This window comes from Macrosteles quadrilineatus, unplaced genomic scaffold (assembly GCF_028750875.1).
Source record: "Macrosteles quadrilineatus isolate MER2022 unplaced genomic scaffold, UCM_ALF_1.0 Scaffold_9__3_contigs__length_116548681, whole genome shotgun sequence".
NCBI lineage: Eukaryota > Metazoa > Arthropoda > Insecta > Hemiptera > Cicadellidae > Macrosteles > Macrosteles quadrilineatus.
This window is the reverse complement of record NW_026542602.1, coordinates 114,322,256-114,335,299: the sequence shown is the minus strand read 5'-3', so window position 1 is coordinate 114,335,299 and position 13,044 is coordinate 114,322,256. Positions and strand designations below refer to the sequence as shown.

Here is a 13,044-nt window from a genome sequence, read left to right as displayed (position 1 = left end):
TATTTTTTATTGTTTATCTACTGTACACAAACATCTGTTACATATTTAGCGTTCGCGGCCTAAGAAATAATGAATTCAAGTTCAAATAACTGCAAGTATTTTACATTTAAATTTGTCATAATACAGTACTAAAAACCACTATCATATACGGTACAGTATTAAAAGAAGCATAAAAGATTTATTATATGTAGTAAGAATTTGCGTATTTTTTAATCTAAAATTTTGAAACAAAAATAGGTTTATTTGGGGCGGATATCCACCACCCGTAGACACCATCACTTTCTGAGTCGTTAATGCCAAAGATTACAGCAGTATTCTAATACAATAGTAATGTATTTCCTAGAAGGTTGGCTCCAATGCTATTTGCCCTGTTTCCTGTGTCGACGACCCTGTCCACCACCCCACAGGTATTTCCGGGAGATTCCTGGGATTTAGTGGGTAAAGCGCAAGCTCAGGTCAGGTACCTACTCCCGAGAAACCTACCCTTTACACCACATAATAGGGGCAGCCCAGGCCGAGTCAGGGGCAGCGCAGGCCGAAAGTCCGTTTCCCTTTAGGATTGTAGATACCTTAATCTAATCGTTATTAACAGTTCCCACACCCCGGACAGCTCGCCTTGACTACTTCCTTCACCACTTTCTACTTAGCGGACCTGTTTTCCTCCCTTCCCATAGCATTTTAAGATTGCAGATACCTTAATATAATCCTCATAGACAGTTCCCACACTCCGGACTACTCGCCTTTACTACTTCCTTCACCACTACCTACGTCGAAAACCTGTTTCCCTCCCTTCCCATTGCATTTAAAGATTGCAGATACCTTAATCTAATCGTCATAAACAGTTCCCACACTCCGGACTACTCGCCTTGACTACTTCCTTCACCACTTCCTACATCACGGACATGTTTCCGTCCCTTCCCATATCATTTTAGGATTGCCCATACCCTTATCTAATCGTCATAAACAGTTCCCACACTCCGGACAGCTCGCCTTGACTACTACCTTCACCACTTCCTACGTCGTGGACCTGTTTCCCTCTCTTCCCATAGCATTTTAGGATTGCAGATACCCTAATTTTATCGTCATAAACAGTTCCCACACTCCAGACAGCTCGGCTTGACTACTTCCTTCACCACATCCTACGTCGGGAGCCTGTTTTTCTCCCTTCCCATAGCATTTTAGGATTGGAAATACCTTAATCTAATCGTCAAAAACAGTTCCCACACTCCAAACAACTCGCCTTGACTACTTCCTTCACCACTTCCTACGTCGCGGACCTGTTTCCCTCCCTTCCCATAGCATTTTAGGATTGCAAATACCTTAATCTAATAAACAGTTCCCACACTCCGGACAGCTCGCCTTGACTACTTCTTTCACCACTTCCTACGTCATGGACATGTTTCCCTCCCTTCCCATATCATTTTAGGATTGTCCATACCCTTATCTAATCGTCATAAACAGTTCCCACACTCCGGACAGCTCGCCTTGACTACTTCCTTCACCACTTCCTACGTCGTGGACCTGTTTCCCTCCCTTCCCATAGCATTTTAGGATTGCAGGTACCCCAATCTTATCGTCATAAACAGTCCCCACACTCCGGACTGCTCGCCTTTTAAATATATCCTTCATCACTTCCTAAGTCACGGACCTGTTTCTCTCTATTCCCATAGCATTTTATAATTGCCTTTACTACTTCCTTCACCACTTCCTACGTCACGGACCTGTTTCCTTTCTTCCCATAGCATTTTAGGATTGCAGATACCTTAATCCAATCGTCATAAAAATAGATCCCAGACTTCGCACTGCTCCCCTTGACTACAATGTATCGAGTAATCTTCAGTATAATCTTTGCTAGATATTAACAAGTGATGTTTTTTCTTTTGTACTGTATTTGCTAGTATACTGTGGGTAGTTGGCTTATTATGAACACATGCTACAACTTCAAGTCTGTTGTTTACTTTTTCCTTGTTATTCGGTGGGGCACACGGAAGATTTCTCAGGTACCGTCTGACGTCACTAACTGCTGCGTCTGAAGAAACAGACAATTTTATAATTTTTCTATTATTAAATTAAACTGTCATAACCTAACCAAACTAACCAAACGTGCCGATAATGGAAAAATCGAATAAAGGTTTACTAATCTAAAAAATAGTTTTGTTCATAAAATGAAATTATAAATGCCTAAAATTGAATTTTATAATTATAAAATTAAACTGTCATAACCTAACCGAACTAACCAAACTTGCTGATATGAAAAAATTGTTGTCAAAAAGTCAATGCTACCAGCGGGATTCGAACCCGGTACAATAGGATTATCAGCCCGACTCGCTGTCCACTACACCACTGAGGCCGATGGCTCATACCGTATCGTTGCGGTATTGGTGTTCCCTCAAAGTGACATCAGCAGTTAGTGACGTCAAACGGCACCTGAGAAATCTTCCGTGTGCCGTTTCGCTTGTTATTTAATTCAGCCAACATGGTTACCTAGCAACCCATAAGACTAATGTTAAAAAAATGTGACTTTCAGTTTCATTTTTCTACGTAATTAGATTTTTGTTGGCAGTTCCGACTGCAGTAAACTCGTTTTTAGGCCAAAAATAAACTATTTACAACATTTGAAGAAAATCGTCGGAGCCGTTTTCGAGATCTTGGTGCAAGCATACATACATACAAGCAAACATTGCTCGTATTAGAGTATAGGATTTAAATAATATTAATTTTAATGAGTACCTAGGTTTGTTGCTACAGGGAAGGTATTGAGATGTGTTTTCATTAAAGTTTTTATAGCTTTATGAAATAAACAAAATTGCCAAATTTGATTCTAATACAGTATGTCCATAAACAAACAAACTACAACAGTTTATTAATTCTCCATAAGAATAACATGGGAATTAAAAATTTAATAATAAATAAAGTTTTTTTACTACCTCCGTAATTGTTAGGCATACAACAACGCTTCTATATACAAAATTATTTATTTTTTAAGCTCTAAAAATGGTCTGGAAAGAAATTGGAAAATTTTATGATAAAACCAATTTTCACGCCATAAAACCCCCCATAAACAAACCCCCTATATAGTCCGATCATGCTAGTTCGCGATCTCATTAGAATAAACGTAGGTGTACACGTGTGTACCAAATTTCATAAAAATCGGATCATTTTCGCTCGAGTTATCGCGCTAACGGACACATTAATATTTATGAATTTGAACGGATGGTGTTTTTGGCCTCTGGGGACCACAAAATTAAAAAGTAATTTGGTCCCGGGTCTAAGTCTTACCATGACACCTACGATAATAGCTTATTCCCTATACGGGAAATTCGCTAAAAGAACCAAAGAATATTATTGACATCTGTTAAAAAAAAAATCAACAAGTTGGGTTCTATGATGTTCAATAGAATTCAAGGTTACAAGGATTACTAAGAGATTGCAGCACTATTAATTTTTTGTTTTCCCTTTTGCAAGGCATGGGGTACAGCAGCTAGACCGAATAAAACCCGTAACTTCATAAGAACATTGCAAATTTCCTACTCTAAATCTTTTTTAGTGCTTGCCAACCCAAAGTAAAATAGTTATAGTTTTCGTTGAAAAATTGTATACAGGATTGGAAAAGCAAACATGCATACTCACCCAATTTTTTATCCCCAACAGATTTTTATCAAAAAAGATAAAATCATGACAGCTGATGTCATGTTTTAATATTTGCTCCTGTAAAAGCAAACTTTTATACAGGTCAAGTTAGCCTGTAGTGAAGTCACAACTTCAGCCGGTTCATAATATCACCCAAAAGTCGGGTGAATGGTATCAGCAAAGCTGCCGCTAACATGCAATCAACAAATATGGTCCAGGAGTTGATTATTGATTGATTGATACCTTGAGCATTGGCGTAATTATCCTGGACAATCACTTGGTAAAAAACTGCTCTCAGAACCTAGCACCCTCTTCACTTTTCACTGGCTGCGAAAGCTCGGGGAGATGGCAGGACTAGCAGGTACTTGCTCTTATCACTGGACACGGCCATTTCAGGAAACATGTTCACAGGGCCGATTTACCGAATAGGCACAGCAGGCACAATTTGTTTATTTGGGGGGCGCCAAAAATTTGGAAAATGAAAAAATTGGTGGTTGTATTTGCATGCGATCGCGGTAAACTTCTGATAATCCCTTGAAGCCGTTTAGACATCATAATCGTAACCCGTGTTTGAAGCAAGATTCTTACTATTTTCCGCAGTCGGCTCATTTAGACATTTCATTTAATTTCATATAACTTTATTCATTTAAGTACATACACAAATACAGGAATGGTGTCAAGAGTAATTTAATAAAACTAACTTAACTTAACTAAAATACTCATCATTATCATGCATGGCATAACAACATACCAACGATATTAATAGCTTTCCAGATCAAATAAATTAAAACAAGCAGTGCAAATGAAAGTTTATACATGAAAATATCAAAATTAAAAATACAGATAACATTATTTTAAAACCAAAAGTTTCAATTTAAATGAAATATAGCGATTAATAACTAGAATAATATAGAACTAAAACTCTTCAAAGGAGTACATAGCCTTGTTGATAAGAAACTTTTTCAATTTTGATTTAAATTTATTTTTGGATGTTTCTAATTTGATTTCTTTAGGAAGTTTATTATAAAATTTGGAACCGGCATATTTAGGTGTCTTCGTAAAAAGTTGCAGAGTATGTGAGGTTGTGGCCAGGTTTTCTCGATTTCTAGTAAAGTAATTGTGATAGTCTCCAATAAGTTGTAATTCATTAAATCTGTCTTTTACTGATAATACTGTTTCATAGACATACATTCCATAAACAGTCATAATAGTCTCAGTTTTAAAATATTCTTTGACTGAAAATTCAAAAATTCTGAAAATTCTTTCTGCTTTTTAAATTGCACAAAATTCTAATAGCTTTCTTTTGCCTCTTTAGAATTAATTTTAATTTTTTCTTTTTTGCTGCACCATAAAGTGAAACTCCAAATGATATGATTGAATGTATGTATGAAAAATATATAATTTTTAAAGTTTACTTTTCACATAGGGGTTTTAATCTTGTTAGCGCATAAAGGCCAGATGAAATTTTAGAAAGCAACTGATCAATATGATGATTCCACCTCAAATTCTCATCAATTTCTAATCCCAAGAATTTGAAGTGGTCTTTATTTTGAATTGTGTTTGTTATTAACTAAAATTTTTGGCAGATTTTGCAGATTAGTTTTTCCTGCTTGTAAACACATAAAATTAGTTTTATCTGTGTTCAAACGCAAATTATTTGAATTAAAAAAACTGTTAAGTAATAATATATCAGAATTGGCCTTGGCTTCAAGTTCAGCATATGTTCCTGCGGCTATTTTTAAATTTGCATCATCAGCATATAGGCAAAGCTTGCTTAAATCGCTAAGTTGCGGAAAATTTCTTAAATAAAATATGAATAAAAGAGGGCCTAGGACCGCGATTAATAATTCTGATCATCCCGCGCGGCCGTGTAGAAATCATTATTGTATCTTCTGTGGTCGTGAATACATGGTAATCGTCTCCCGCGTTTGCAACAAAATGTTAATCATGTCCCGCAGTTGTGTGGAGATCATCATCGTCTTCTGCGATCGCGGCAAATTTTTTGCCAATTCCTGCGGTTGTGTGGACATTATCATCGTCTTCCGTGATCGTGGCAGAATTCTCGTGGCTCTGTAAATATCATCATTGCCTTCTGTGATGGCAGAAAATTTTGATTATCCCTCGCGGTCGTGTGTAGACATATTATCGTCTCCTGCGGTCACGGAAACGTCACTGTTGTCATGTGTGATCACGGTAAACTGAAAACTCCAGGTAGAAACACAAAATTCCCGGTTCAAAAAACTCTCGCTTGATTCCCGGTCGGTGGACACCCTGTTATATGTATTGCAAAGGGGCACTACTATTAGTTGTTTAGTTGTGCCTAGGGCGCTGACAGGGTCAAAAACGGGCATGCATCTCCACACTCTAGGAATTGTCAATGACAAGCAGGAGTGTCGACTTAGCAACCAGTCCGATGAGACTGCAAAACACATTATTCCGGACTAGGGGTTAGGAGAAGGGCTCTGTTTGGTCTAAAGCAGCCAGGTGATTAACCAGACGCTAACATTGGGCAAAAGCTCCTGCACCTAGTCAAGAACACAGGCATAGGCTTACCCAGTTAGTGGCAAGTGGGATGCACAATAAGCTTCGGTTGACGTGCTTGGACGACGAGTCCTCCCCTCTCACAATCAATCAATCGGGCGAAGCAGAGGGGCAACAGCTAGTAATGTATAAATAACCAACGGCCATGGTCTTATTATTTAAATCATATTAAAATGATATTAATGTGTTTTTTTCCTTAAAATTCTTAACTGTACACATGTAAATATTCACTGTATGCTCTTTATATGTTTGAACATTTTTTTAGACACTATAGTTCGGCCGCTTAGAAAGCGACCTCCTCCAGCATTGGTTTAGCATTAGCGCGCAGGTCGTTTTCTAAGCGGCCGAACTATAGCACATTCTGTGACTGGCTCAGACAACTACGTTCTTATTTAATAAAAAATTGGCGACAGCTGGTCCATATAGATGGGACTTTTACTTCAGTAGGTATCCTGTAGTCAATGAAAGTGAAAGTAGGCAACATTAAAGATTTTGTTATAGCATCGACGTAGTGTGTCACTATGTGAAAAAATAGTAGTTTACGCAACGATTGCGTTAAGTGAGTCTTTACGACACGAGTAGAAAATTACTGATAACTTTTTAGAGAGGTTATGTTTTCGTGTATTGTCATTGCCACTGAAAGTGATGCAACGACTTGTTGTATAATCAGCTGATTTCCTGTAATTACGTGTTTGTTAAACTTCGTTAAATATTACATTGCTAGCAGCATTCTTACCATAAATAATATTGTATCAGGTACAATTCGGCAAATATTTTATTTATTTTTGGACTTCCACCAACTTAATTAAGAATACGCGAGTATCAACATGATTATGAACCAGTCGGATCAACAATTAAATTGGTCAACTGATCAGCTGATCAGCTGATTAGTTGCCGTTCGAAACATTACAATTTTAATTCTTTTCTCTCAATACTTGAACCTCATTGGTCCGTTACCTGTGTTGATATGAGAAAAACTATGCTGATATGAAAGGAAACTATGCTGATATGAAAGGAAACTATGCTGATATGAAAGTAAACAGCTGTAAAGTGAAACTTTTCAATTCTAAGAACTGGACTGAAATGGCTACTTTAAAAAACGGTCGTAGGTAAACATAGTTTACAACATTTTGTTTATTTGATTTATTTTATCCAAAGAAATTGGATGCTAGAACACACTCTCCTGCATGAGTAACAATCGAAGGGGCTGCTACTAAACTCACACCAATTGAAATTTATATTTAAGCTCAAAATTCTGTCATTGGTCGGAGCTCACTCAAACCCTGACGCCTGCTTGTAGATGTCCCACTTGGAACTTATTTTTTAAATCAACCCAGAACAACACCAACACAAGCAGCATTCATTCATCAGAGAAGATCTAATTAACACGACTCTGACCTTGGGTCTCGGGGTCACACCTCACTGAATTTAGAACAACCAAAGGTTGTACAATTTGTTGTTTGTTTATTAACACAAATGACTGTACATACATAAATATTTTGTAAAATAATACAAGACATACGATAGAACACTAATCAATTGTATGTACAAATTACAGTAGCCAACAAAAACTGGAAACTTCAGGATCCTTCTTGGGAAACTGAAACAAACAGAGTTATAGAGTCTTAGAAATTATTTCAACTCTAATAATTTAAGATAAATCTAAATCTGATAAAACATGATAAGATTTTGTATATTTAAACGCAAGTTTTCCAGGCTGCAAACATAACTTTCTTATCTGAATACCTGATCTTACTAATTGTTTGATAATCATGTTTTCTTTTTAAAGCTACAAAACTTGGTGTAAAGTAAGTATAGACCAAAAACTTTCTAATGGACATGGGAGATGGTGGAACCTGACTAGCTTAGCCTTGTTCTACCTAATTTCTTTTATACAATAATTTTGTTAAGGGATGGGATTGAGCCGGATTACTGGAGGGTTCGGATTATCGAGAGCAGAACTATCAAGGTTCGACTGTAAACGCTATTAAAACTTCCTGAAACCAAGAATCACCTTTATAAGCGTACTCCAATGCACAGTTGATGGTTTGCATGTCCTCCTCTATACTCTTGGCCCAGTTCTCTACGTCTCCTATCTCTTTGAGAGCGCTGCTGAATCCCTCCACCAGAGCGAGCCACTGTTGCGTCTGTTTGGCAAAGTTAGTCGCACTTTGATGCAACAGCTTTGCCTCTGCATCCAGCCGTTTCTGATTCAGGTAAGCTTGAGCCACTCTAAAACATGCCAATTATTGCTTTAGTATCATCATACTACATACCAGGGGTATAAGAGGGAGTCTACTGTAAATCAAACAAATGGAAATTAACATTGAGGGTATTGATTGCCAAAGAACACCTAATGTAGATACTGAAAGAACACTAGGAATTGCATTGACTTTGTGGTAAATTGAAATTTATTACAAAATTTAAAAAATTCAATATAAAATAACTTAAAGTCATATAATATATGTTGAGAGTAAAAAGTTGAGAAGACTAAATAAATATAAACACCAGACTCACCCGACGTTTAAGTGATCGACTAAAGCCACAGTGAGATTGTTAGCAGCTTCAACTGCTTCTTTACGTTTTGCTTCTGTAATCAGAATAACACATAGACGAGATTAGCACTTTAAAAATAAGATTCAAAAGCTTTTTCTGCTAATAACAATTGATTGGATAACTTTGTCATATTCCAAACAAAGAATTATCAAACATTAAAGTTAGTAGAGTACTAAAAGGGTTTTACCCTAAATAAAATTCCTTCTTTATTAAACCAATTGCCTTGCAAATAAATGTCATGTGACTGTTTCTGTCCACTATATATTTTACATCTGATAGATTTTAGAAAGAAACTTTTCAAGATCTTTGAGGCAAAGCCCAGAGATTAAATGGATAGCTTCTTTTTACACTAGTAGTAAGTTGCTTAATACAGTAACACCACACCATACCAGTTGACATTTTTATCATCAACAGTGCTCAGTCTTTCCCGTAAAACTCTAATAAATAAATAAGGGTAGCCTACCACCCTGACCAACTCAACATCATCCAGTGATATCAATCATCTTAGTTGTTCATGTTTCTCAGTTATAGTTCATGTTTCAGTTCAGGTTTATTACCTATGCGTTATCAACAAACAAACATACAAACAGGCAAAAGACAGAATTCAGTAAGGGACTTATTCAGCTTTAGTTGAGAATGAAATGCAAAATGTATTGAAAGATACCATAGCTGAGATAGCAATAGCTCTGATGCAAATTTCATTTTAGCTTCGAAGAATTTCAAAGTTTGATAACTGGCTATAAGTTTCCTATAACTGCATAATTTATCAGATGGAGTCGTATATCATAGTTCTACCGACTGCTTCATTAGGCGCTCCTGCTTTAGCAAGATCTGTTATTTGTGCTCAATATTCAACATGTAGATTTGATTATGAAATATTTTACCACACGGTGTAACTTACAAAATTATATAGGTACCTATAAAAATTCAAATAGTAAAGGCAAGACCAAGTATTTTAACCTCTTCTTGTCAACACATAATCTCTATTCTCCGTTCACAAAATTTAGGCGGTTTTAAGGGGGAAAATTTATCCCCTTCACATCTTGATCCTACCATTAAAACATAGCTCAACAGCTGAAATTTGTCAAAACGTCAATCAGCTGCAATACATTGATCATCACTCATCTCCATTCATACTTAGCTTAAAATACCTACATTTTTATGGTCCCCATTTCAGATAAAAGTATTATTACCATTGGTATTACGCGTTTAGAAAAAAAGTGGTGGGGGAACTTCCTTTCAAACAGCCTAAATTTTTTGAACAGACTATAATGCTATTATTATCTGTCACATGAGTTCAAAAACATACCTTGAGCTTCTTTTCTGGCTGCTTGTTTAGCTTGGTGTTCTTTTATCAACGAGGATAACATTGTTATCCCTGATACTTCAATGACTGAAAAAACCTTCAAATTATACAATTTGCAAGTAAAAATATAAACATGATGTTGTTATTATCAGCTATTTAAAATACCAATATATTTAAATAATAGGTAATTCTTTCATACTCTTTAAAATATCTTTTTTTACATTCTAGGTTGCAAGGCTTTAGCCCAGAGCTGCTTTAAAAACACATTACTTCAGGCTAGACCTAGAGGGTCGCAGCACTAAAGATAAAAATCTTGCTGATCCGTAGAATCTGAGACCCGAGACCAAAGTCGGGTACAGTTCCGCAGTGTACTTACGATACCTAGTATGAAATATTAGTTTATCATATCGGATATAATATATGACTCAATAAATATTGATTGTATGAATTGATTGAATATTAACTATTCAAGCTATGGGGTCTTTTCAAGACTCTTTCCGTGTTTTTTCACTGTGGTCGGTTATGCGGCACCCAGCGGTTAGGTTAGGTTGATTTATTTGAGTTTAGCTAAGTCCTACTTTGTGATAATGTCAAAGAAGGTTGTACGGTAAACCTTCGATAGGTCGACACTCCTTGTAGTTTGACACGGGCTGAGCTATTTTGTCAAGTGATATTTAATGGTTACTATTGTGATGTAAGCTGACTTGAACATTAATTTTTCGTTTATTGTTGACTTGAGACTTAAATAATGAGCAGTGAAATTGTTAAGCTTTTTGGTAGGCCTACCTATTTAATAAATTTGGGTGATTTCTATATAAGACTTGTGTTTTATCTTTCCTGTATATTAAACTCCATTTACTCCCTATAGTTACACATTTTGATAGATCGATATCCCTTAAGTCCACAAAGTATCAAACTATCGAGGTTCTACTGTATTAATAAAAACAAAAGTTATTAGGCCTATGTTGTGTAAATGTATTACTTAAAAGAAAAAAGGATAAATGTATAAAGACACAATTTTTTTGTGTCCTCTTTGCAAAGTCGTAAATACCTATGTAAAAACTAACCAAACCTTAACTCAACAGTGCACGGTAAAAGGCTACTTTATTATCTGTGGTAAAAGAATGGCGATCCTCTCCTTGAAAATACCATAACAGTAAATCAATGTTTTATAAAAATGAACCATTTTAAACTTAAATCTGTAACCCCGAAGTCCCATGCTCCAACATTATAGGCCTAGACCGGCTCGGGCTCGCTCCACATAATTTTTTCACTACAGTACTTAAACTTACATACATCACCTACTTGTGTAACCAAGTGGTTACTTTCAAATCTGAAGGTCACTAAAATTTAAAAATTGATTACTTGTTCAGCAATAATCTTGCAGAGGTACATCAAATAATGTATGTATGGTTGCTATGTTAGAACTCTACTCACATCTCAACTTTATAAAAGCTTCAATGTCAGACCTTCCTCTCCTGTTAAATTGCTTGAATGGCTTGAAACAAAGTTACAGTTAGTTTAACGTGGTTTAACTGTTTGGCTTGCTGAACACCCTTTCCACTGTTTGGTTGAGTTTTTATAAGTAAGCCTAGGCTATAATAGAACTTTAAAGGCCTAGTAAAATTATTATTACCGGCTTGCTTATAAGTTTCATTTAATTAATTGCATGTTAGGCTAGGCCTAGCCTACTTAATTTAAATTAGTTATTTAAAGCTAGGTACCGTTAAGTCTTTCTACATCACATCATATTTGGTCGGTAACACTTTTGATGTCACTTAAGTTATTGTGTTTGGTAAAAGCTAAAAGTAAAATTAGCTTATAGCTAAAATGTATTTAAATGTATTTGTTGTAGCTAAAATAAATGTTAACATGTTAAAATAAATGTAACTGGCAAAACTTTGTTGGAACTTAAATTTAGGCCTACTTAATTTTATAAATGTAACAAATAAAATTACAAGCAAATACGACTATTTTAAACGACAGCATACTTACAAAAGTATCAAAAACGACCCACAAAAGTAATATTATTATTGTTGTTACTTTATATGCTACAATAAAATTTATTGTTTATTAAATATGACATAACCTCAAGCTACACTACGAAACAAACAGAAACAAGCTGACTTTGACACTGACAGTGACCTAGGTACCGTTAGAAACAGGAAAACAGCAAAAACAGAATATATGATTAATTACATGTTATTTGAGGCGCTGAATATTATAGTTCGTTCAATGATATAAGTCCCTGAAGTAGCCTCTTTTGCTGCTTTATTTTTAAGGATAGCGATAATTAATGTAGCTATATTCTAGCTATTTTGCTTTCGATTCCGAGCTTAGATAGTAGTAGTCGTGTTCCCACTAAAAGTTAATACGAATGCGTGCACACTTGTCAACGCACTTTCTTGAACCAAGTCTGTAGTGAGGAAGTGATATGATAACTCATAAGCTCTTTATTCAAGAATTACAAAATTACATGTATTGGAATATTCAAGTTTACAATGAAATGTACAAAAGATAAAATATAAAAAACTCCACTAACTAAAACAATTTTAACTTAATTCTAGTAAATCTAACAGGACAGAAATCACTGAGTAAATGTCAGTGGAAAAATCGCGGACTCTATGGTAGCAAGCATTTTCAACCAAACTGTTTTGTTTTTATGTTTTCTCCTAAACCTGATCAGATCAGTCTCCAGCTTTAGATGTTGAGGAAGTTGGTTAAACAGTTTAATTCCATTGTACAGAAGGTGAGGTTGGAAAAATGAAGTTGAGTGGACGGGAATTTTTAAGTTGTAGTGCGTAAGGTAATATGTACTGGAAAACTAGAGTTAATGTTGGTGTTAAAAAATGACTGATGGTTTTTTACAAATTAAAGGGTCTTAAGGATGTATAGTGAGGGAAGAGTCAAGATTGCAGCTGACGTGAATGATTCCTTACAAGATCGTCTTCTGAAAAGTGAAAATATAACACGAATAGCCTTTTATCATTATACCTCCTGTTAATGAGTGG

At 35.7% G+C, this 13,044-nt stretch overlaps 1 protein-coding gene across 1 annotated transcript; it reads right to left on the bottom strand.

Annotated features, from left to right (window-relative positions):
• Positions 1 to 7,441: 7,441 nt before the first annotated feature.
• Positions 7,442 to 12,166, bottom strand: LOC129004241 (biogenesis of lysosome-related organelles complex 1 subunit 1-like). Its single transcript, XM_054432730.1, has 5 exons — positions 12,029 to 12,166; positions 10,037 to 10,120; positions 8,689 to 8,761; positions 8,186 to 8,403; positions 7,442 to 7,771 (listed from the first exon to the last, which is right to left on the bottom strand). The coding sequence occupies exons 2-5, from the start codon at positions 10,095 to 10,097 to the stop codon at positions 7,752 to 7,754; spliced, it is 372 nt and encodes a 123-aa protein (XP_054288705.1). The 5' UTR covers positions 10,098 to 10,120; positions 12,029 to 12,166; the 3' UTR covers positions 7,442 to 7,751.
• Positions 12,167 to 13,044: the final 878 nt, after the last annotated feature.

Bases quoted from the DNA above. Each gene is read 5' to 3' on its own strand.
- LOC129004241 (XM_054432730.1), bottom strand. From the start codon at position 10,097: ATGTTATCCTCGTTGATAAAAGAACACCAAGCTAAACAAGCAGCCAGA. The intron at 8,404-8,688 runs GTGAGTCTGGTG...GGCATGTTTTAG, and splicing joins GTCGATCACTTAAACGTCGG to AGTGGCTCAAGCTTACCTGA. The intron at 7,772-8,185 runs GTGATTCTTGGT...TGTTTGTTTCAG, and splicing joins ATTGGAGTACGCTTATAAAG to TTTCCCAAGAAGGATCCTGA.